Source organism: Nipponia nippon, unplaced genomic scaffold (assembly GCF_047370975.1).
Source record: "Nipponia nippon isolate SJK-2023a ecotype South Korea unplaced genomic scaffold, ASM4737097v1 scaffold_30, whole genome shotgun sequence".
In the NCBI taxonomy this organism is placed as follows: Eukaryota; Metazoa; Chordata; class Aves; order Pelecaniformes; family Threskiornithidae; genus Nipponia; species Nipponia nippon.
Genome location: NW_028262348.1, coordinates 6,106,472 through 6,130,807, shown reverse-complemented (window position 1 = coordinate 6,130,807; position 24,336 = coordinate 6,106,472). Strand labels below are relative to the sequence as shown.

Here is a 24,336-nt window from a genome sequence, read left to right as displayed (position 1 = left end):
CCTGCTGAGATCTTGGAGAAGGTCTGCCAAAGCATGGTCCGAGACTAGACCCAGTCTGAACTAACCCCACAGCTGTAAGAGAGGTAATGAATAGTGAGCACCACTCACAGCCTAAGTTGCAAAACACTGCTCCAGATCATGATGTTGATTTTTTTTTTTTTACCTGCCAGACGCTTTTTCTCGTACTTGGCCTGTTCTTCCCGGGAGAGCTCGTGGAAGGCGCGAGGTGCTCCCTCGGGGGACAGGGGAGGAAACTTCTCTGACTCCAGCTGCTGCTGGATGCGGTGATACTCACTGCGGCTGGCAGGCACTGTGGAGGAGGGCAGCTATCAGTTTCCCAAGGGAGAAGCAGGAATTCATCTCCATCTCTGTGGGTTGGACTGCACAGTCCTTACTGTACTTACTGAACTCTCCTCTCCACTGCCAAGTCATCCGGCGCTGACAGTTGGCACCCGGCTTGTTGAAGTCACAGGCAGCACACGTGGCCTCATCCACCATGGCTGAGGGCTGGATGCAAGTAAGAGACACACAGGTGTTAGAGAGGACAGCTCTCCAAATGACGACTCATGCCAGAACAGGCATTGGTTGGCAGAAGAGCATAGGTGTCAACATCAGTGATGGTACTCAGTAAGGTCTCCTTGCCAGAGACTTTTGGGAACACAAAACCCACAAAAACAATAGCTGTTTATTTGGGAAGTGTCCTAGTTAAAGATGTAGCTCAACCTCTGCAGACCTGGCATCCACGGCAGCTTGACTGAATTTCACACCCGGCCTTATCTGACCCCCCTGGCCTAAGCAGAAAGTTCAGCCCTTAATGTTAAGGGGATCAAATCAGAGGGACCACTAAGGTCATCTGAAAGACAAATTAGGAGAGATGAGGTTGACGTTACACACCTGTAACCTGTTGGTCAGAATGATGTTGGGGTACATGGCCCCCACATCTAGATGGTAGATAAGGGGACACTCAATTCTGTTTGGAACATCCTTCAGGGAATTCAGTTTGACCTTGATTTCATCACAAACCTGTGGCGAGACAAAAAGAAGTGAAACTCAGACAGGAAGGAGTTAATGAGTCAAACACTTGTTGAATTTGGTCCTTTACTCCTGCACAGGGACACCTGCCACTGACTGTGGGAAAGGATTTAAAGGACCAAAGGAGCAGCATCAGGGTCTCCTCAATCACTGGTTCTTTAGGTTTTGTTTTAGACCTCCAAGGTAGGCTTTAGACCCCAAGGTAGGCTTTAGACTTCCAAGGTAGACCCCTACAGATGGTACGTGGAAGGTAAGAGCAGCTACTTCCTTAAGGTTACTCGATCAAGGACCATTTCAGTGCAAATGGGCTAAGGGAGAAAACAGCAAAGATCAGAAGTCCCCAGTCACTAACTGATGATGCCCTCCAAGAAACCCCAGACTCTGCTTTGGAGAGGGGTGACCTGCACTTTGTAGCCAATAAGAAGCGGGAAACAAGAAGAACATGAGTATTTGGGATATCTGAGGGGTCTGTCTTCTCACTAAATCCCTTCCCAGCTCTTTCAGAGCTTTGCTCCTGGTTAAACCTGCAAAGGGGAAAGCAGGAACCGTGTCCCTCAGCCAGGGCAGAGATGCCAGATCCCTGGGCTGGGCTCCAGCAGCTGGACAGGAGGGCCCTGGCTGGGGCTGCTGGAGGCAGCGGCTGCTTATAACATCCCTTAACAACATCTACTCTGCAGGTGCCCATAGATGGGCTTCTTGGTCTCTCTCCATAGACCATAAAACAAACCCAAACAGGCACTTTAAAGCTGCTGCCCCAGCCTGGCAGCTCAGCCCTCCCTGGCAAGCCCAGCAGTGCCACAGGCGACCTACCTCCTGGAAGTTGGTGACTTGATCCAACGGCAAATGCTCCTCCTCCTCAATGGCGTGCCGCAGCGTCTTCTCCACATGCTGCACCAGGAAGTCAAAGGCAGCAGGATTCTGCAGGAGCGTGGGGACAGCGCTGAGACTGTAGGCAGCCATCCCTGGCTGCAGGCTGGCAGCTCTTGCCCTGCTGCCCATGTCCCTGCCTGACTTGGGACACTCTAAGCATGGCCCTGCAGCATAGGGCAGCATATTGAGGCACGGGCAGAATCTATACCACTGACACCAGGTCAAAAAAAAAAAAAAAAAAAAAAAGGCAACGAAGGGAAGAGACAAGGACAGCTAACGAGCAGCTGGTTGCATTTGTGTTTGGTAGTGCAGCACCTCTCATGGTTGCATGCTAGCTGCTGCAAGGGTCCAAAGATTCACACTTAGTCCAGATCCTTTCATACACCCAGTGCGTGCTCCCCCATGATCATTCACTAGATGATACCCACCAAAATGTCCTACACTAAGTGCGATGCATTGCATGACAGAGAGCGAAGCCGCCTCTGAAAACTTACGAGTCCATGAGCACAACACAGGCCTGAAGCAGGGCAAGGGGGAGGTGATGGAGATAGCACTGTGAACCAGAAACAGGTGAAAGACACCCAGGAAGAGTTCAGAAGCTTAGTCTGGGTGGGAGAAGGACAGAGGGAGGACAGCACCCCAAGGGGATAGAGGCATATCTTCCAAGAATCACTGGCTCAGAACCCCACTTCACCACTCTCCCTTGCTGTCAACAAGGTCTGGCTTGCTCCCAGTATGTGACACCTATGACACTTGCTCTCCTAGTGAAGGACAGATGACCACTTGGAGGCCTCCTCCCATCCCTTCCCAGCCCATCTCCATGCAGCTTCAGGTGCTCAAGGTGTCCTGAAGTATGACAGGTACTGCCCCAGCCCAGCAGGGACACACAGGAGATGTTAACACCAGTAGAGGGTAATTCCTCACCACCACGCTCTGCGGGGACAGAGGTTGGCTGTGTGGCCCCTTACCATTTTGAAGCGGCAGGGGATGTCACTGCGGAAGACCCCAGATTCCAGCGCTTCCACGTGGCCTCCCACGTACGTCTCCGAGTCCAGCACATGGCCATCTTCTGTAAGTTTGTTGAATTCCTGCTCCTGCTTGTTGGGGAAGATGATGTTGGCATGATAGGCCTGAACCATCAGCAGTGCCTCACACAGTGTCCCAGATCCTTTTCTTAACACCTGCAGGAGAGACATCAAAGCCAGTTTTAAACTCAAAAAGAGTAGATTTGGATTAGATACAAGGAAGAAATTCTTTACTATGAGGGTGGTGAGACACTGCAACAGGATGCCCAGAGAAGTTGTGGATGCCCCATCCCTGGAAGTGTTCAGGTCAGGTTGGGTGCAGCTTTGAGCAACCTGATCTAGTGAAAGATGTCCCTGCCCATGGCAAGGGGGGTTGGACTAGATGATCTCTGAAGGTCCCTTCCAACCCAAACCATCCTGTGATTCAGCAAGAAGAGCTGTACCAGCGCTGGTGGGACCAGACTGGCCTTACAGCCACACCAGTAAGCCAGACAGCTTCAGCCGGTGACACACATGTGACCGTGCAGTGGGCAGTGCTGCAGCCCACGGCAAGGACGATGGGAGCAAGTGAGAAACCAACACCGACTCCTTCACGTTGGCTGGGAGGAGAGCAGGCTATGGACAGTGCAAAGACCTCCAGACCTCTGCTGCCATCATCTCCTGACACTACTCCACTGTCAAGCATCTTTGTAAGCTAAACCAGGTGGGGACAGAGGGACATTTCCTACATGCTTAGCACAGACAGCTTCCTAACCATCCTCCCTACAGCTGACAACAGCCATCAGGAGACCCAGCTTTGCATGACACCACTGCAAATAAACTTGGCTGAGCATGTAGCATCAGCCATACTTTCTTACTCCAGCCCTGTACTGCCAACCCTCAGGTCTCTTGTTCTTAGGCACCTCTCTCAAAACACCCCAGGGCTGTGGAGAGAAAGGAGTAGCCTCCAAATCCACCTTCCCTGACATGGATGGGAAAGTGCCCAGGCAGTGGGAATCAGGTCTGTGGCCAGAACGTCCCTGCAGCATGGGAGACGTGGCTCTTTGCTCAGCAAAGAAATCATCATTTCATGAGTGCACGCACCTCATCAGGCTCCATGGGAATGATAGTGCACAAGGCGAAAATGAAAGGATGCACGTACTTCATATACATGTAATAGGTCGCAACTGCATCGGACACTGAATAGGTGGCCAGAGTCTGTCGAGGAAGGGTGAGAGGCAAATTAATCCCAATCACATGTGATAGAGCAGCTCAATGACAATAATCTTTCATTGCCTCCTGCTGGACATGCTTGTATCAGCAGGAAGAAGGGAAAGGTGTATTTCTCTCTATTCTAGGTTGTAAAGAATAATCTGTTCGCTTCCGAGGACACCCTGCTCTATCTCTAATTACACAGCGATATGTCAGCTTTGAAAGAGAAGAAATGGGGAGGATGAGCTCATGGCACAGATGCTGCTGCATTTGGGAATCAGGAGGCTGCTCCAGCACCTCAGCAGAAATCCTCTGCCTGCGACACCTGGAGCACTAAGCCTATTTCTTGTCCCTCCGGTAAGTCATGGCTCTTTGTGGTGTTTCTGATTTAGGTGGTGCCTGCCACCTCACATTGATTTAAATAAATACAGAAAATATACAGTGCAATGCCAGTGCTAGAACCACTTCAAAGAAATCCTGTTCTTTCTCCCCACAGGCTCAAGTGCTTCTAAGGTGTCAGCAGTTTGGGGAGACAGATTGAGTTAATCTCTCAAAAGCCACTGCATTAAGCAAAAACATTTTGTAACACTTTAACTTTAAGATTCAATCATAGTGTGGCTGCTCTAGGCTGGCTTTCCAATTGTTCAGAGGAGATACAGCACAGGGAGGGAATACCTGAGGCTCCTCCGTAGCCATCCGGCACATCTCTTCAGGGTCCAGCTCCACTGGATCATAACCCAGTTTTGCTTTAGCTGCTGCCTTCAGGTTGTGACTTCCCACTGGGAGGTAACTGTCTCTCTTCACCCACCTGGACAAGATCATGACAATACCACTTTGTGCAGAGAAACCAGCCCTGCCCTTCAAAAAGGGGCTCAGGCTTGCAAACGGAACCTCGGTTGCAAAGGGGACCTCTCACCAAGGACAGCCAAGAGCCAAGCATCCAAGCACAGTGGAGCAAGAGGGTGCCCAGCTTTAGATATCCTGCATCTCTATCAACGCACTTAAATCCCAACCAGGACAAACCCCACTATCCATACCATCACCACTGCTCAGAATTACCACCTTCGAACTCCCTCAGGGGCTTTAAGAGAAACAGTTAACCACTGGAGGAGACACCACCAGGACTGCAAGGACAGCCAGCCACCCTCCAAAATCCAGACACTGCTCCAGTGGAGGAAACCCACATAAAAACCCCACCTTCTCTCTCTCTCCCATGCATGCACAATGTGTCCTTTCCTCTTCTGGCTGTGCCAGGAGGCTGTTGGGTCCGTTCCCCACTCCAATGGCCTGATCTTATCCCACCCTTTCTCCGCTCCCTCAAATCAGACCTCAAACACCCGAGGACAGCCACCAGCAGGCTGCAGGGAGAGACAGCCCTGATAGCCCTTCATGGGGAAGGCTTGGCAGCTTCTGCAGTATGCAGAGTGCCACGGGGAAGCAGCACAGTCAAAGAAATGGACTATCACGCCAGCCTAGGGAGGTGTGACACATGAAAGCTTCCAACAGGCAGAAGGACAGTATTCAAATACAACTGTAGGTATTTTATATAAATTCAAGAGATAAAGATGCAGTTACATGGTAGAGGGGCAGCATTTGGTACCTTAGACAGTCCATGTGGATGCACTGGGATGCTTTGTACTCTCCCTGGCTGTCCTTCTGAAACCCAATTTCCTGATACATATTAATTCCATGAGCTGCTGCTCTTGCTTCCACAAATGGCCTGGGGAAAGAGGCAACGTGAAGAGAAGGAACGGAACAGCCATTTCCCTTCATCTTCGACAACGGTTTCACAACTGCTTTCTTACCAACTACCTAAAGAATTTCTCTTGTGATTTATCTGTGATATCTGGCCACAGGGAAAACTTCCTGCAGGACAGAATTGCAGCATGACCCAAGAGGGAAAGCTGTGTGCTTACATCCTGCACCAGGAGGTGGAGGTGCATGGTCCCTCTTCCCTTGCTTCCCAAAGGCTCGCCTGCGCCCCTCTCCCCGATATCCTCCAGGTCTCTTTTGACCTTCTCCCTGCTCTCTCAAGACTGGGCTCATCCATACACCAACATTGCCACATTGACAAGGGTTTAAAGCAGCTCAGCCAAGCAGATGGCAGTCTACAGAAGCTTATACTTCCAAGCCAATGACCACAGGATTTGGTGAGGTGCTCAAACTGGACAGACAGTTGGCATGGATCACACGCTATCACCACTGTGTGAGCTATGGAAGGATGTTGAGGCTAGTACCTGACCCTGCCCCACAGCTCAGGTAACACCTCGCCAGCTTAGCTTTCATTCCTGATCTTACCAGTCAAAGAAGTCTCCGTTGTACGTGACAATGATGGTGGGTTTCGTCTCCTGAACATGTTCAAACCACCTCTGGATTAAATGAGCCTAGGATGAAACAGAAGAGTAGAAAAGATACACATATAAAGTAACTTCCTCTCTTCCACAGAGAGGTGGTGGATACCATACATACACCTAGCCCAAACCTGACCTCTCTTACCCTTATTACCAAGAAATGAAAGCATGACCCACTACGTTCCCCAGCCAGGCAGCCTACCAAGCTATTAGCTCTCTTTGGCCAACAAGAGCCCCAGGCAGGTAAAGAGTCTGCTAGGCAGAACTGACTTACTTCATCTGGTTCATTAAAGACACAAAATGGACCCTCATACTCCGGCTTGGGAGTAAACTCAAAGTCTTCAATATCCTCAGAGACGATCTCCCTGTTTGTGATCAGGTAGCCCTAGGGAGGTGACAAGGAGGCAGTTAGGAGGACTTGGCTTGCAGGCAACCCAAAAATGCTGTCCAAACAATGGGATATTTTCCTCTGGAAAGCCAGAGCCTCTGTCAAAGGGAAACAACTGTTCGGGAGTCATCTGCTGAACCATCGCTGGCCATCAGCTAAGGAGGGCACAGGGAGACAACGTGGGACAGCAGAGTTGTCCCTGTGCTCTCCAGGTTACTACTGCTCCCTCAGAGGAGCACCAGCAACCTGAGCTGGGTACCACGAAACTAAGTATCTTATGCATCATTCAGACTTTAACTTCATTTCCACAGCCACACACCAAGCAGCCAGCAGCAAGGCAAGCCTGGAGCAAGCTGGGTTGGAGGTGAAACACTGGCCTGGAGCATGGAGGAAAACATTCTACTCTCCCTTACCTGCCCATCAATCATGTAGGAGATCATCATGATCTGGTCTGTCTCCGCATCAGGAAACTTCAAAGGGAGTTTGGTAGTTTCAATGTCAAAGGCAAGAACAACAGGATCCTGAGCAGGACCAAATCCATTAGAAAATATTCTAAAGCTGACTTGAAGTTAAAGAGTGATTCCCATTGAGTCCAGTGCTAGCCCAGCAAGTGAACCAGACCCTCCCCAGTAATCATTTTACTGCTTTATCAACCCAAAAATCACTACCCAAGCCCAGAAACAAAGCTTTCCCCCTGCGCATCACAGTGTGATACCAGCAGTGCATCAGAAACCAGCTCATCGGGGTGGGCACAGCAGCTGCGCACTGGACAGACTGATGCCTGCCTGACCAACACTCACCGGTCGCTCCACGAGGTCGTCTCGGCGGGTGATTTCGGGGGGGTAGGTGCTGCCCCGGTATCGCACGTTGTACCAGTGAGCCTGTTGAGAGAGGAGGGCGGGCAGTGCCTTACGGTGGGGCCAGCTCCTTGCATCACTTCTGTTTGGCTGCTGGGGATGAGCTGTGCGAATTACATGCAGCCCGGAAGAAAGGCTCAAACTGTGGCTGTGCATCAACCATTTAACTTTTCTGCATGTCATTAACTAAGGAGAAGGCCCAGCAGTATGGGACTAAGCTTTACACATGAACTCATCATCACCGACACCTTTGCAAAGGTCCTGGAGAGAAAACTTTTTTGTCCTGGCTGCACTTCAGGAGTACAGCAGCAGGAAAGCAAAGCTCTTCCAGCTTCTCTATTCTTTACTCACTACATGGATCTTCAGGTCAATGGAGAGGCGAATGTGGTAGGGTACGTCGTACTCCCGCATATCCACAATGTTGTCCATCTGGTTGGCAACCTTTCTGGAGGCCCCTTCCTCATCTGTGCTCAGGCTGCCTCCGCTCAGAGCGCTGCAAGGAGCAGAGTGAAGCAGCCGCCTTACCCGAGTGCACATCTGCGCAGGCTCGGCTGCGAGGGACAGCCACACGGCACTGGTCACACCCGGCAGCAGGACTCAGTGACAGGAGAGGAGAGAACGGGAAATGCTTCCCCGCCACGCAACCCCCCTCCGCTTGCAGAGGCGTCCCTGGGACGAACAGCACGTGCAGTCCCGTCACTGCCGTCTAAATTTGCCTTTTCTCACGTTTGTGAACTGTGTCTGCTCAGAGGTACAGGCAGACAAAACCCACACATGCCTGTATAATGAACAGTTCTTACGGCACTGGATTTATAAGTAGCGTAACGAGTCTAAGCATAATGAGGCAACCTGGGAAGCACTTTGAACTGGGATGGTACACCTTCCAGGTGAGCAGGGACCACTCGTCTTACTTGATTCTTCTTCCTCAAGTTTCAACTGAAATCAGACTTCAGGGCCAGGAAACCAAAGAGAGGGATGAATTTTTCATGTGTATATTCTGGTTGACTTTAAAAAACAAAGTTTCTTATTTTTTTCCTGCCTGCAACGGTGTTTCCAATCTTCTAAACAAGTGCCTGGCTTTTTATTCAGATAGAAAACATCTGTTGGGTTTTTTTCCCCTTTAGTCACAACTAGAAGAAAGGTTGCCCAGTGTCTCTCAGTATCCTTTCTCAGGAGACAGGGAATCTATTTGACTGGCAGGCAGAGGTAACACCACAGCACATCACATCCCAGAGGCTCTGGGGTCTCTTGATGCGCAGCACTGAGCTGGAAGAACCACCTCAGAGACGGGTGGCAGAGAGGTATAACTGGGGTCAGACCCCAGGCAGGACAACACTTCTCTGAGGACATCTAAGAAATAATCAAGGGATCCTAATTATTAACACAAGGGACAGACCAGCCACCCTAAGGAGAGCTCCCACCTCGACAGCATGGCCGTGTAGACATCGCTCGCCTGGTCTCGCTCTCTGTTTTTCCTCACAGCAGGAGAGATCTCCTTCCGCACCTTCACCAAGTCATCCACCGTGTTGAAGGACAGCTTGATGTAGTTCCTCTTCAGGCCCACCAGGTGGTTTGGCTGCAAAGACAATGCCAGCTCAGACGGATGAGTACTGAGGGACAGCCACCATAAGAGAGGGTGGGGAAGGCAGACTAGACTGATACAGGTGGAAGAACTGGCCAAAAAAGAGGTGCCAAGAGGTGGGAGAGTCAAGCACCGAGACGAGACTCTGGTGGGCACGTCAGGGAAGAGTGCAAGAGCTGCACAGCAAGGGCCCAGCCATCCCTGCTGCCTGTCCAGGCAGGACCACAAGCGGGATTCAGCCGGGGAAGAGGAAGAAGAACAGGTCAAGCATGAGCAGCATCCCCCTCCCACAGTACTCTCTCCTCCTCCAATCATTCTTTAATTCCTGCAATTAAATGTCTTGAACACAGTGTGAAATAGCCGATGGGCTCAAGGACAGGAACATAATTACTGCCGATAAGCAATTAGCCATAACTAACCCGCTCCTGATAGGCACCACAAGCAGCACTAGCAGACTGAAGTCAAGCGCGCTGTTTCGCTTCACTGCTCAGTCCCTTCCTACTTTGCTAGAGCTGTGCAAGGTCCAAAAAACCCCCACTACTCAAGAGCACAGAGGGCAGAGGAATACAGACCAGGTCCAAGTCTTCTTTGGGGACAGTTTCCAGCTTTGCAATCTTCCCTTGGAACTTCTTGGAGAGGAAGGAGGACACTTCTCGCTCGCAGCCCTGCCGAGAGACCCTGGGGCTGAGCAGCATGGCTCTGTCCCTTGGGAGACCATCCCAAAGCAGGATGTCCAGGAGGTCTTGAGCTCCCTAGGGACCTGCCATCCCCTTCCCTGGGGACCTCAGCCCTCCCAGGGTCCCCTCCTCACCTTCTCGGTGGCGATGTAGAAGTAAGGCTTATAAGGTAGGGCCACCTAGGAGAGAGCAGATGAGTGACGGCAGCGGGTCCCCTCACGGGACCCTGCGCCCTGCTCGGCCCCCCCAGGGACCCACCTTGAAGCGGCTCCCGTCGTCCTGGATGAAGTAGTAGTCCACAGCGCTCACGGACCGCCGGTCCTCATCCAGCACCTCCGTCTGCCCACGGACACCATGGACTCAGCAAGGTCCCTCCGTGAGACCTCCCCGGCCTACCGGGGCCCCTCCATGGGATGCCCCGCCCGGGCCCTACCGGGGCCCCTCCATGGGACACCCCCCCCGGGCCCTACCGGGGCCCCTCCATGGGACCCCCCCGGTTTGCTGCTCGCCCCCCGCCCCGCCGATCCGTACCGGGTGCATGTTGATGAGCCAGCCCGTCCGCTCGCCTGGCTCCGCTGGCCGCTCGAAGCCGAACAGCGCGTCCAGCCGGTCCGTACGTTGCGATCGCTCCAGGCGCTTGAGAGCGGACAGCGCGGGGCCATCGTCCCTGCCAGACGCCGCGCCGTCAGCCCCCGCCGCCGGCTCCCGAGCCCCCCCCGCCCGCCGCCCCCACCGCGCTCCCTCGGGGTCTCCGCCGCCGCCCCGCAGCACCATCCCCGGCCCGGCCCGGCCCGCCCCGCCGCCGCAGAAGGAATTTCCCGCGCTGCGCCCGGTTCCCGCGAGAGCGAAGCACCCCACCCCACCCCCATCCCGCGGCGAGAGCACCAATCAGAGAGCGGTCCCGCCTCCCCCGCAGGCACCTCCAACCAATGCCGAGTGGAGCGCCCTGGCGCGCCCCGCCCCCGGCGCGCCCCCGCCCGCCAGGCCCTGCCCGCCCGGCAGCGGCCCCCGGGGCTGCCCGGCTGCCGGGGCAGAGCGGCTGCTGCCCCGCCGGGATCCCCCTGCCCGGCCGCTGCAGCCCAGGGACCCGGGGTCCCTGCCCAGGCTGGGGGATGCGGCTGCCGCTTTCCCCTTTGTGGATTCAACCAGCAGCGAAGCTGAGCAGATGTCCCAGGGACACACGCATGGACAGACAGACACAGGACACACGGACGGCCACATGCAAGGCGCTGCCGTCATCAGCACCCGCACACAGGACCCACATCACACACCAGCCCCGGCCCCTCCTCCTCTGGGGTGGCAGAGGTGGGAGGTCACTAGTGCAGGCACACGCACACTCGTGGGTCCCCCGAGCACTGGCGTGGCCCCTCTGTCTGCCCAGCCCCGCCGCCGGGACCCCAGCCCTCAGCCCCACCCCATGCGTCCTTGAGTCACCGGCTGGTCCAGCTTGAATTTTGCTGGCGAATGCACAGGCACACCCCCCGCACACCCGGTTTGGGGGGGGATACTCTCACTCCCCACCAGACACACAAGCTGTGGCTCACAGTCCACCTCCAGCTGCACAGAGCCCCTCATTCACCTCACACCAGTCCCTCCCCAGTAGCTAGTTTTGGGGACGCCATTCCCACCCTGCGGCTGGAGGTTAAAGACCCCCACTCGCTCCAGTAGCTGCACTGGGACGCCACTCAACTCTAGTTGGTGACACCAAATCCCCTGACCCACACACAGGCCTCACCACTAGCTGGCACTTGGTCCTTGCAGCACACACTCACACGGGATAGAGAGTAGATGACGCAGAGAAATGTTGAAGAAAACTTTTCATAAGAAAATATAAAAAGATAGCAAAGACTGTGGTGACCAGGCATAAGGCTCAGCTAAACTGGCCCTGGTTATACCTGAGTGGCCCCTTTTATATCCCTTTCTGCCTCCCCCTGCTTTGTTCTTCCTGGTTCCCCTTCCCATCCCCACAGGTCCATTCTCACTCCCCTCCCAGCCCATGTCCAGGTCCCTCTGGTTCACACGCTCAGCATTTGCAAAGCCCAGGCTGATCCTCCTGGAAGGGCCAGCCCCATTGTGGTTTCTGGGTAGCCCATGAATTAATGCGAGCGGTGATGTCTGGTCCCCTTTACTGCCTCCCTTGTCATCTGGTGGCCAGTTCTGTGTCCCTGCATGGTCTTGTTCCCAGCTTCCTCCTTTTCATATCACCCCTGGTTTCATTGAAGGTCCTCGACCCTTAACGGAGCAGAGACACACTCTTACAGCATGTTTCAGCAGCGATGTGCTCTCCAGGTGTTCAAGAGAAGGAATAAATATAAAGCAATACTTAAGGCAGCAGTCTCATTTCCACCCCACAAAGCCAAAGAACGTGCGGTGGGGACCATTTCACTCAACACTCCCTGGAAGCTCCTTTGAGCCTCCAGAAGTTGCTGTCTCCACTTAGGCAAGTCTGAATTTCACCTGAGCTTGACCCAAAAAATCTCTTCTTGGATACTGGACACCAGAGCAGACGGCACCTGCCCTGACTGGTGTGTTCAACAGCAGGAGGATGCCATCAGTGAAGGCATCCACCATGATCCAGAAATGAACTGACTTTATGGATGCGAAGGATGTGATTTAAAAATAATCTGCTGCCTTTCTTTTGAACATAAAGCAGCTGCTATTGAGTCAGACTTTCCCTGAAGATGCATGAATCTGTATCTCTTATCTTTGCTATTTTTCATGGCTTCTTTGGGAGGGGCTCCTTCACCCAGCTGCTGCTGGGGTCAGGATGCTTGTTTGCTCCTTTAGTGAATTTTGGTCATTTGGGTAAACTAGGCTGGAGGGAAACAAGGGGAAGGTTTGATGTTGATACGGGTTCACAACAACATCTATGGCTTGCTGTGGCTTGTGCATGAGAACAAGCCTTTGCAGACAGCTCTGTGTGGTAAAGCAGCTCCCCTCTTCCAGCCGTGCCCATGGACACTGAGGACAGGGAGGCTGAGCTGGAGATATCTGTTGTGATGGGAATTCCTCTGCTAGCAGCTGCCTGGAGCTTCTGGAGAGGCTGTCTCAGGGAAGCAGACAGGTCTGAGGTATTGGCACTGGATTGGGAACCAAGGTCTCTTGTTCCAGCAGCTTCTCACCAGTGGCTGGCGTGACACTGGTCATCCACTGCTGGCAACTGAGTCAGCCAAGCAAAGCAGGCCTGAGACTGGGTGGTTCAGAAGGCTTATTGCTGCTTTGCACCATGGATTTTGCATTGAAAGGTCAGGATTCAGGTGCTGGTAAAGCTGACTGTCCTTCTGTTGCTCCCATAAGCTGAGCAACGGGAGCAAAAGCGGTCTGCTTTCCCAGGCCTAGGTGTGCTTCTCCAGGTCTGCTATGAGGAATGGGTCTTTCATTTGGAGGATGTGGTAAAGCTGCTCCTGGGCCTTCAGCCCTTTCTTCTCAGCTAGCTCCAGCAAAACTCGGTTCCTCTTTTTATTCGTACCTTGACATTGCACCTCCTCTTCTTCATCGCTGTTGATGATGTTTGCATCCCGTAAGTGCAGCAGAATGGTGGAGAGCTGCCTGATCCTGGAGCAAAGCTCGGTCTTGTGCTTCTTCATGAAGGCTGCGCCTAGCAGACACCAAGCCCATGTTACTGCGCTGCACCTGGCCAGGCAGCTGCAGGTGAGTGCCATGTTGTACGTGGCATCCTAAGCCAGCGGACACTATGGCTGTGCACCCTGTCCCACAGCCACGTGTCTCCATCCCTCCAACAAAAAGGATGGGCACCTGCTGCACCAGCGGTAGGAGCACTGGAGGCAGGGCAAGGAATAAGGCAGGGAACGTGAGGTCAGAGCTGGGGGAGATGAGGTCGGTGGCAGCCCCCATCAGCTGCTGGCAACTGTCCCCTCTGGGATTCCCATAGTGTCTGGGTGTGAAGTTACCATCCTGCCCCCTGCCCTGCAAGGTGAGGAGCTCCTAACTCAGAGCACAGGTTGCTCAAAGCTCTGAAATCTTGCAGGATTGCAAGCAGTTTTACAAACAGAGCCTGGAAAGGCAGCTGACGCCAGTGGGGTGCTTAGCAAGCTGCGGGTCAGTGCAGTGGGCAGTGCTGCCTGGCTTCTCCTCCCAAGCCTCCACCCAGTCCTCCTACGTGAGGCTGAAGTGAGCACCCAAACGGGCATCTCCCTGTAGAATCACAGGATGGTTTGGATTGGAAGGGACCTTTAAAGATCACCTAGTCCAACTCCCCTGCCATGGGCAGGGACATCTTTCACCAGATCAGGTTGCTCAAAGCCCCATCCAGCCTGACTTTGAACACTTCCAATGATGGGGCATCCACAACGTCTCTGGGCAACTTGTTCCAGTGTCTCACCACCCTCAGTGTAAAAAATTTCTTCCTTATGTCCAATCTAAACCTGCCCTCTTATTGTTTAAAACCATTGCCCGTTGTCCTGTCCTTGCTGTTTTCTGCCACCCTACTCTCCTGGTGCTCTCACGCAGGTTGTTGGCCAGTGTGGTGACTCCATGTGCATGGCAAGGAAAAAGAATAATGCTGAAATGTCCAAATTTGTGTCTATCCGAGCCAGGCCTATCTGCCTCAACCTGTGGCTTAGCTTCCTGGGTGTCCTCTTGGATCTGGCCTTTCATTAGTAAAATGAGATGCAAGAGGTAATGATGAAGTGTTGTGGCCCTGGAGAAATTAGGCTGGGATAATACCTGCAAAACTGCTGGGCAGCATATTTGTTGTTACTGTATTTGAAGCAAGTGGAAAGCAAAGCCCCTTGGTTAGAAACTCCTGGAGCTGCTGTAAAGGTGGCCCTGCCGTCCCCTCTGCCAACGCCTGGTTGCAGGCTCCTTCCCAGGGGCATCACTCCCATGGAAAATGCTCCCGTTTGGCACAGGGGCCGTCAGCCCCTGAGCTGGCTGTATGGGATGCAGCAGCTGTACCACCATGAACTGTACTAGCTGCAGCTCATTCTCTGTAACAACAGCATGTCTGTCCCCAAAGAAGGGAAACCAGTTTGGAGGGTCACCTGCACTATGCCACTTTACCCACCAGCATGGCACAGAGCATACTGCCAGCAAAGTGGGAAGAAAAGTTTGAGGTTGCCAGCTTTCAAGGCTTTTTGTCTAGAAACTATCATAGGGATGGGAAAAGAGGCTGATATCTGCTTTAAACCAGACGATGGTCAGCTCCAAAGAAACAGATTCAGACTCTAGAAATGCAGCTCTGAAACACTCTACTGACCTGACAAGATCTTGGAGACATGAGCAGGAAGAGTAATATCACCTGAAAGAGAAAGAAGAGAGATCACTGAATATGCCATCACTGAAATGATGGTGCCTAATCTTCCACGACACCTTCCTGAGGAGCCTAATCCTCCAGAAAGCCATTAGCCATTCCTCCTACTGTTCCTGCCCATCTGTAGAGAACTCAATAAAAGGTCCTGGGCTCTGCATGGTTGTAGGTGTTAATTTTAGGGGGTGCTGGATTAGACTAACAGAGAAAGGGTCTCAGGGCATGCCGAGCAGTACCATACCCTGCGCCTGTGAGCTGCTGCTGCCCGCAGCTCCTCTGCCAATCTTTCCCACAGGGGACCCCATGGGCATGTGTTGCTACGTGAAGTTAATGGCACGTGCGGTGGCTGCTAAGCCAATGTGGCAGCAGCTGGGCAGAGGGGCATGGAGATTAGGAACATGCTGCTCTGGAGCTGGGTGCACCTCTGTCCTCCCAGAAGACACAAGAACACGAGTCTTGGCACCTGCCACCACTAACCCTGCTCCTTCTGCCTCCATCATCTGCTCTCCTGACCGAAGTTCTGCATGGGAGCCAAGTCAGTACAGTCAGCCCTAAAGCAGGATAGTTATAAGCAATGGTCTCTTGATGCCACAAGAGAGCAGTCCCCACACCATCAGCAGGCTTGCTGCATGCCCTGTTCATCATGCCGCTGTGAGCAGAGATGCGTGGGAAGGCAGACTCTGGTCCATCAGGCCTTGCCCCGATCCTGTGCGCTCTGGGTGTTTCACACACTGATGTCACACCCAGCAAATCTAGAAGAGTATTGCTGGCTGGAACATGTATTTTTTTAAGACGTTGATTTTCACTTAAATTTTGGTATTCCCCTTACCTCCTCTGCATCACACAGTGGTTGCACTAGCACGTCTGTGGGTGTTTGCTACATTAATGGACTTTTAAAAATAAGTGAGATTTCTGCGCAAACAGTAGCCAAGAGAACAGAGAGACGCCGATAGTGCTGTTGTGCTCTCTTAAACCCCAACATCTGAAACTCCACGTTAAATCTGAAGCTCTGGTCTACTGACATTGGGGTGTCCTATCAGGTCCCTATTCTTCAGTGGCCAATTGCTGCATACGCAGTTTGCTTTCCCTGCAGGATGCATAGACGACTGTGACCACGAAATGCGTGAGGTCTGCTTGGGTGGTGCACCTCTGCTTTTGCTAAGGCGAATGAGCCCCTAGATGGACCTGCTGTCCCTACCTGATCTCAGTGATGCCTTCCAGACCACGGTGTCATTGGGTATGTCTGTCATAAGGAGCTCAATTTCCTCTGCCATGTTCCTGATGTAGATCTCGACAAAGAGCTGCTGTTCCTTCGGACCCTTGTAGCAAAATGGCAAGTATGGCTGTAAAGGTAAGAAGCAAGTTGAGTCTCTCTCACCACAGGGAGCTGCAGTGAATTCGCATACATCATCCTGTGTTTCCTGGCCATACCAGCAAGAGGAAAGACAAGGGAAGATGCACACGTCACGGCTCTGCTATGCTGCCAATATCACAAATTTTGGTTGGAAGGGACCTTTCGAGTGTCTTATCTGACCTACCTCTCAAAGACAGACCAATGCCAACTCTAGATCTGCTCAGCCAGGGCTTTGTCTAGCTGAGTACTGAAAACCTCAAAGAGCAGAGATTCACCACCTTCTAACCTTCTCTGATGGCTGCATCTCCACTGAGCGATAAAATTTTTCCTAACATTCGGCCTGAACTTCCCAGGTTTCAACTTACGGCTTTTACTGCTTTTACCTGACACTGCTGAGAGCTTGGCTCTGTCATCTTTACAACCGCTCTTCAGGGCAGAGTGCCCAGTTACTACCTGGTCATTCCAGGAAGTGGGAAAGCCAAACCCTACCTCGTGCTTCACAGGTTTAAGACTGTCTCTCAATTAAGCTGAAGGCCCTGGCTGTTTGGGGCTGCGCTCAGCTCAGTAGCAGGGCTGTAGCTGCAAGGGAGGATGATGAATAAGCTGGAGAACTTAGCTGGCAGGAAGCTCATGCAATTCAGCAAGGGCAAACGTAGAGTCCTGCATCTAGGTTGGAAGAGCCCCACAGCAGACAAGAGCCTGGGCACCGGGTGGACACAGAAAGCAGCTTCACGGGGAAGGACTTGGAGTCCTGGTGGGCATGCAAGTTGAACAGGAGTCGGCAGTGTGCCTTGGCAGCAAAGGCTAGCCGCATCCCAGGCTGTGTTAGCAAGACCACAGACAGCACAGTGCGGTCAGGGATTCCTTCCCTCTGTTCAGCACTTGTGAGACCACATCTGGGCACTGGGTCCAGTTTGGGGCTTCCCAGTACAAGAAAGACATGGACATCCTGGAGCAAGGCCAGCTCCAGGCTGGACTGCACAATATGCAAGCAGAAGCAGAGGGAATTGAGTTTGTTCAACATGGAAAAGAGAAAGTCACAGGGAGAACTAATCACTGTCTTTAACTATGTAAAGGGGCACTAAAGAAAAGACAGAGCCAGCCTCCTGGAGGTGCACAGCAATGAGATGAGAGGCAACAGGCACAGGCTGCAGCGAGGGAAACTCCGATTAGATAATAGGGGAAAAAAAAACACAATGAGGGTGTTACAACACTGGACTAGAGACCCAGAGAGGCTGTGGTATCCCCATCCTTGGAGATATTCAACCTTGACATAGCTGTGAGTGCACCTTGATCTAACTTTAAAACCCACATGCTTTGAGCAAGAGGTTGTACCAGAGACCTCCTGAGGTCCCATTCAACCTAAATTTCTCTGATTCCCTTTTCACAATTATGGCGCAGTGCAGACCCATGAAAGGAGATTTTCATAACCAGCCATGAACATGCCATTGGACTGTCATCAGCTGCTCTCAGGATGTCACAGACTCCTGTGCAAAACAAGTAACCACAAGGACTAAATGGCCAAATCTTCCCAGATTTTCCCAGCCATTGCAATCTGATTGCCACAGGACATGGTGCTCAAAATCAGAAATTCTCAAGTGGAGTTTCAATAGAGAAAGAAGTCTTGTCACATCATGGCATAGAGAGAAAGTCTCTCTCCAGTACTGCTCCTAAGCTGAACAAAACTCACTGCAGAAGAGATGAAGATGAAGGACTTGGGACCACATCTGAGTCAACACCTCTGAAATTTCTTCTTGATATGCAGCTATGGTAAGTCCAACAAGTCCCATATTATGATTTCTGCCATAAGGAAAAAAAACACAGCCCCTTTGGGCCTTTGGGGTGTGCTCCGTGCTCTTTCTGGGGATGTGTATCATGAAATACCATTGCCACTTGTAACCAGTACAGCTCCCTGCACCTCTGACTCTGAGACCTAGTAAGACAGATTCTGGTAGCAGAATATGGCTGAAGACAGAGACTTTTTGTATTTTCTATTTCACTGCAAAAAAAAAAAAAAAAAAAGGAACAATCCCACTTACTACAGGTGTTATCACCACGGAACTTGTACTGGTCACCTGGTAATTGCTGCCGAAGAACAGAGGGTTGAATGGAGGAGGCTTGGGAATAAGCTTTGAATTCCAGTTCATTTCTTGTTTTTCAACGGCCTGTAAACATCAAGCATTGCTTTTGAGAAAGGAAAAAAAAAAGAGCTGTGAACTGGAGGTAGCCCTCAGAAAGTCAAGAAGAGACCAACCCAGTCAGAACAGACTGCTGAATGTGTATTACAGGCAGTGCTGTGCTTCAGGGGCCAGGCAGCTCCCGCTCGGCGCAGGCAGGAACCTACCGTGTGCAGGCAGGAACATGGGCAGGGTAATGCACTGTCATGCTGTGAAAGAGGGTAAGGGCTTGCACACAATAGGAGAATGGCTGGTATGCAGCCACTTATTGCTGTGCCTGGCAGCGGCCAGCAAGTCCTACATCTGCTCCGTGTTGCAGACCATCCTGTGCAATTGCTTCAGTCGTGCTAGGACACACTGTCTGAGCCGAAAACACGGACAGCGATTCCTGGAGACATCTGTGAAAGAGGAGAGTGGGGGAGGCAGGAGCAAGGATGTGGTCCTGTGGTGGGAGATGGGGGCACAGGACCGTGTGTGAATCAGAGGCTGGTGGCAGAAAAACTGGGAGGCATCTCTGCTTATCAAATCCAGTCCCTGCTACTGCAGCCACCCAAGATGTCATCCTTTTTTAACCTGGTCAAGCTCCCTCCGTCTTACCTGCTTCACAGAGTTGTCATCTGGGATCAAGTAGAGGTGAAGAGTTGTATTTGCAGCACTGAGCTGCTGGAAGATCAGCACCAAGGAGTGCATAGGGAATGAATTTAAGGTTGAACGTAACTTCCTCCAAAGCACCCCAAGCAGTGAGAAGCTGGGCTTCTCCAGAACAGCAGAGAAAGTCATCAGCCTGGTTGGTCTCTCCAGGGTCATCTTCCCAGATTTAAAATGGGCAATGGCGCACAGGCTGGTATTTACATGTCCTGCAAAAGACAGCAAAGGCAACAAGGTTCTGATTAGTTGTCCTGGCACCCTCTTAGGCTGCCTCTTTCTCTTTAAGGCTTTAGCAACAGAAAGCAGACATGCACCCACACATAATAACATGCTCTGCTTTAGGTCCCATGTGTACCCTGGGCTTTTGGGGTTTGTCAGGGAGTTGCAGGCCTTTGGCAGTCTTCCTGTGGGCTCAGAAAACTGCAAATCTGAAGGTGGCACCTGGGGACCGTGAAAATTGTCAGACTGTACCCATGCAGCATCCTGAGTACAAGTGCCACACCACCACGTACTGGGGAAGCAGATGGTTGCTGTGTGACAAGTCACTCTAGTTTTTGATAACCAGAGCAGCCTGAACATGCCAAGGTGACATCCCTAGGGATGACTGGGTCAGAGAGCTCTGCTGATGCCCAGTCACCTGGATTATCTCTGGAGGACACTTCGCTATTAACTTGACAGATTAATACAGTTACAACGTTTTGCTTAGCACAGCCATGTCAGTGAAGAGTGCGTAGAACCACTTGTCGGCTGACGTGGCTGTGCTTGCCAGGCCCTGGGCAGGAGATGGAGCCACACAACAAGAAACTTCTTTTGCAGAGTGCTCTGTTTCGGAAGAGGACACAGATTTGCCAGGAAGAGTCCCTCAGCCAGCACACCTGGTGCCTGTGTCAGGGCCTCCCAGCACAGGGGACTGGGACTCCTCTGCATGCTCCGCAGCCCAGCTGCGGGTGCTGACACTCCTTCTCCGCTCATTAACAGTGGCTCGTTAAGATCACTGCAGGGCAGAGGACCCAGAGCCAAGCCTCACGTTGCCTGGGTGAAAACGGACAATTTCGCTCCACTTTTTCTTCTGCCCGGACCAGCTCTGACCTATTGCATCCCACCCCAGGGTGGCCCAGCCTGTGGGTGGTGAGCGCAGCCGGCCAGCTCATGTCCCGGTGGAGCAGAGCAGGGACGGCCATTGACATCCACAGCTGCTATAGATGCAAAGAGCTGAGAAACTCTCCAGGGAGCCCAGGGGTTGATCTGCAGCTGGGCTGGGGTAATGCCTGGGGGTCATCTTGGCAGCTGGGAGGAGAAGGTGGGCGAGGAGGGGCTGGTGGTGTGGAGCGGGAGCTGGGGAAGGGACCACTGTGAAGGTTTGACAGGAAGTGGGAGAAGGATGAAGGATGCCAAAGCAAAGCAGAGGAATACAAGGGAGTACAGGGGATCTTGGAGGGGAGGGAGAGTTTGGCCCTGTCTGGAGTGAGGTCTCCAAGGAGCCAGAGACATCCCTGGGGATGGTGGCTTGGGAGACCCACGTCCCTGCAGCTGCTGTACCTGCCAGGCAGATGAAGTGGGGGAGATGCACCGCCTGCACGACCTCAGGTTGCACCTCGATGTGGAAGAGGGGTCCAGCGGGCACCCACATGTCCTGGTCAGCCTTGCTCAGGTGCCTGGTCCAGGTGGCATATCTGTAGGTGATGGTCACTGCCGACTTCACCTCGAAGCTGAGGCGTGTGATGGAGCACCGGAAGACGCCTGCGCTGTGGAGGTGAGCTCTGCAGGTGGGAGGGACAACAGGCTCATGCCACCTGGGACAGGGCTTTTGGAAGGTGCTCCTGCTTTGCCTGACAGCTCTTACCGGTACGTGATGCAGTTCTTCAAAAAGTCTTTGATTATCTTTGGCGTCACTTCTGGAAGATCCTGCAACACAAGTGCATCCACTTTGGGACTGAATGGGGTGTTGCGCACTGGGTGCTGCTTGCAGGAAGCGTGCTGGGATTTACAGTGAAGCATGATGCAGCTTGGCATGGGAGCTCGGAGCAGGGGACCAGCAGCTGCTGTCTGGTGCCCAGAAAGGCATCATTCTCCTCAGTGAAGAGTCCAGAAAAATCATTGACTGGCAACTCTTCTGCCCTGGGATCCGAAACAAGCACTGGCCATGTCTGAGGCTCATGACCTCTTTAATGTGGATCCCTGTAGTGGTGCCCAAGAGAAATCCTGCGCACAGGCACAGCAAGGAGGACTGAATACTTAGCCCTGCTTGGGTAGATGCCACTGGGGTGGGGAAAGAATCAGTTAGTCCATGCATCCCCCATGCATCAGTAGGAAACATAAAGGGTGGACGCACGGAGCAGCTCCCGGAGCTCCAAACTACATTTCATCCACTGATTTTTAGGATGTATTTTGCAAATGGGAATTCCAGACAGGAAGAGAGAGAAAATGTTGTTAGCTGCTGACTTTCTTGTGAGTAATGCCTGGGCTGTTCCCTTTCTGCCATGGTGTATCAGCAGAGAGGACAGTGGCTACAGGCAGACGAAATGTTTAGCAGCAAGAATAAATTTGGGATGCTAGCAGGTAGAATATGTCTTCCCATGAACTTGAAAACTGGGGCAGCATATGCTGAGTTAGCATAGCAAAAAGCACTGGACTCTTCTGGAGCATGAAGAATTGCTGCAAATAACAGGTTTTGAAGGCACACCCCACCTCCCAGGTGACAGCCAGGGCCAGTCCCAGGCTCCCTGCTGTGCCATTTCCTTTGGGTGCAACAGTGCCCTGCCAGGACGGGCAAAGCCCTTACCTCCCACATGCAGAGCAAGCAGTTTCCCCGCAGTGGTGAGCCCAGGTTCAGCCAGCAGAAGGTCTCCTGCAGAGGGAAACATAGGAGAAAGCACTCGCAAGCTGGCTTTCTCCCCTGCAGTCGTGCTTGCCTGCTGGACGCAGGAAAAGAGGTCTTCTGAGAGTATGAGCAACACCCCCAGTGTCAGGCATAGTGGTGTCCCTGTTCCCTGCTCCTGCAGGGCGGAAACAGGCTGGCACAGGAGCTGTGCCTGCCTGGCCTGCTGGCAGGGTGAGGTCCCTCTGCTGGGACCAAGCGCAGCACCCACCAACTTGGGCCACCTGGCGCGGTGCTGCAGTGGTGATGGGCAATGCCAGATCCCACATCCGCAGGGCTGGCTGTGAGCCTGTGCACTGCAGCCGTGCCTTCGTCCCCAGCCCTGTGGTGCTCCTCACTCAGGCACCCCAGCCTCAGTCATTGTGTCCTGCAAGACCTCACCTCTGTGTTTGTCGAGGCCTCGTCTGTCAGAGACTTGTGAGGACTTAGCCCCTGCATCTTTATGGGTAAGACTGGAACAACAGGAAGACATTGTCATTTTTGCTTCATGTTTGAGAGAAGAAGCCATCTTCAAGAAGCTGTCACCCAACCTTCCCGATCCCCTTAGCCGCACTGGTCCTCTCATGTACCACTGCATCCTCCCACATCTGCTGCAACTTCCACACCCTCCTCCATGAACCATGGCAGGGACATCCTCACCACCATACAGTGAGTTGAGGTCCTACGCTCACCACTGTGCAGCTCCACGAGCCCTGCTGCACCAGTTTGTCAGTGAGGAGCAGGGAATGACCTTACCTGAAAATTCAGGATTGACAGCTTCATCATCAACTCGCACTGCAACAGCAACACAAAGTAGAGGAGCGCTCAGGAGCCAGGTCATGTCCAGAGGAGTATCCATCCTCTGCCCATCCTCTCCCTCTTCTTCACGCCATTGCTATGAAACCTCTCCCTGCCAGTTTGTGCCCACTCACACCAAGCTGCTGGGCACCAGGAATCCCACCCAGCTGCCCATTCCAGGAGGGCAGTACACTGCAGGGCTGAGAACATGCTCCCAACCTCCGCCTCTCCCTCCCTCCCCGCTGCCATGCAGGGAGCAGATTTCTTGCTCAGCTTCCAGGAACAAAGTCCCTCCTCTCCCTCCTACCTTCTTCCTCTATAGGTGCCTCCCTGAGCCCTTGCCTTCTTCCCACCTTCCAGTGCAAGTCTGCTCTGGCAGCTCCCTGGTGCACATACAGCCGCAGCTGCCTTGCCCCTTCCCTCTTGCCTGTGGTCCAGGGTCCCTCCTTGGGACACAGCCCAAGCTGCGCCCACTCCCTCTTTCTCACCTCCAGACGGATCCTCACCAACCTCCCCTGGGCCACCCTGCACTTCTATGTAAGTGTATGGTACAAAAAGCAGCTGGGTGTGATTTCATAGTGTCAGGGGGTCAGGTTGTCCTCCATCTGTCTGCTATCATAGAGCAGCACCCCCATTTGGTCTCCATCCCTGGAGGTATTTAAAGAACAAATAGATACGGTGCTTGAAGACATGGTATAGATGAATTTGGCAGTGATAGGTTGACGGTTGGACTCGATGATCTTAAGGGTCTTTTCCAACCTTGACGATTCTATTATTCTATGATTTCGGGGGTCAGGGAGGAATCCTGTGCGTTCAGCTTGGCCTTAAGCTCCTGCACACTGTCATCCAGGGGCACTGGCACTGCAAATGTTTTGCCCCACAAAATCTTAATGAAGATGCAGAACTCACCATGGCTGTCGGCCTCGGGCTCCCGCTTCGCCATGTTGACTCTTCTGGCTATCCCAGAAGACCTGAGGCTCCGACTACGTCACTTCCCAAGAAACCGAAAGCACCAGATGACGTCAGGACTGACATGCTGTCAAACCGCCTTCATGCCTTGGCTGAGCGCTCCTCCTCCCGCCCATGACCCCTGCCCACACCCAGCTTTCTTCCCTGCCTGCACTGGGCTTTTTCTCCTGCCTGCACTGGGCTTTCTCCCCTGCGCTGCTCCTTTCGCTCAACCTCTCTCCCTTGTTACTTTCCCTTTCCCCTTTTCCCCCACCCGGCTCCTCTTCGGGGATTTCCTTCCCCAGGGAAGGC

General features: G+C 52.9%; 2 protein-coding genes across 5 annotated transcripts in view; both read right to left on the bottom strand.

Annotated features, from left to right (window-relative positions):
• The window catches only part of POLE (DNA polymerase epsilon, catalytic subunit), a 36,279-nt gene extending 22,712 nt beyond the window's left edge, over positions 1-13,567 (bottom strand). For 3 of the 4 annotated variants that reach the window (XR_015707166.1, XM_087768455.1, XM_087768456.1), the window contains exons 1-18: positions 10,505-10,747; positions 10,232-10,312; positions 10,108-10,152; positions 9,869-9,961; positions 9,136-9,290; positions 8,066-8,207; positions 7,658-7,738; positions 7,271-7,378; positions 6,744-6,854; positions 6,417-6,502; positions 5,719-5,838; positions 4,794-4,926; positions 4,011-4,124; positions 2,871-3,083; positions 1,843-1,950; positions 895-1,023; positions 405-507; positions 164-310 (exon numbers count right to left, since the gene is read on the bottom strand). Coding sequence is in view for 3 of the 4 variants with exons in the window: in XM_087768455.1 (XP_087624581.1) it covers positions 164-310; positions 405-507; positions 895-1,023; positions 1,843-1,950; positions 2,871-3,083; positions 4,011-4,124; positions 4,794-4,926; positions 5,719-5,838; positions 6,417-6,502; positions 6,744-6,854; positions 7,271-7,378; positions 7,658-7,738; positions 8,066-8,207; positions 9,136-9,290; positions 9,869-9,961; positions 10,108-10,152; positions 10,232-10,312; positions 10,505-10,747 (2,212 nt within the window). In the remaining variant the exon portion in view is untranslated. Of the gene's footprint in view, positions 1-163; positions 311-404; positions 508-894; positions 1,024-1,842; positions 1,951-2,870; positions 3,084-4,010; positions 4,125-4,793; positions 4,927-5,718; positions 5,839-6,416; positions 6,503-6,743; positions 6,855-7,270; positions 7,379-7,657; positions 7,739-8,065; positions 8,208-9,135; positions 9,291-9,868; positions 9,962-10,107; positions 10,153-10,231; positions 10,313-10,504; positions 10,748-13,442 lie in introns of those variants that run through there. The other variant, XM_087768457.1, reaches the window with a different exon arrangement.
• Positions 11,766-24,051, bottom strand: LOC104010607 (caspase recruitment domain-containing protein 8). The gene is made up of 11 exons (XM_087768458.1): positions 23,986-24,051; positions 23,035-23,073; positions 22,681-22,751; positions 22,204-22,269; positions 21,265-21,326; positions 20,961-21,181; positions 19,371-19,630; positions 18,636-18,761; positions 16,441-16,585; positions 15,192-15,233; positions 11,766-13,571 (listed from the first exon to the last, which is right to left on the bottom strand). The coding sequence occupies exons 1-11, from the start codon at positions 24,017-24,019 to the stop codon at positions 13,309-13,311; spliced, it is 1,329 nt and encodes a 442-aa protein (XP_087624584.1). The 5' UTR covers positions 24,020-24,051; the 3' UTR covers positions 11,766-13,308.
• Between the last annotated feature and the right edge of the window lie 285 nt (positions 24,052-24,336).

What these genes read in the sequence shown, in the direction of transcription:
- LOC104010607 (XM_087768458.1), bottom strand. Translation starts at nt 24,019, where the DNA reads ATGGCGAAGCGGGAGCCCGAGGCCGACAGCCATG. An exon ending in GCTTGCTCTGCATGTGGGAG is followed by an intron (nt 21,327 to 22,203) that starts GTAAGGGCTTTG and finishes CTTGTGTTGCAG; the next exon opens with GATCTTCCAGAAGTGACGCC. An exon ending in CCACTTCATCTGCCTGGCAG is followed by an intron (nt 19,631 to 20,960) that starts GTACAGCAGCTG and finishes TGTCTTTTGCAG; the next exon opens with GACATGTAAATACCAGCCTG.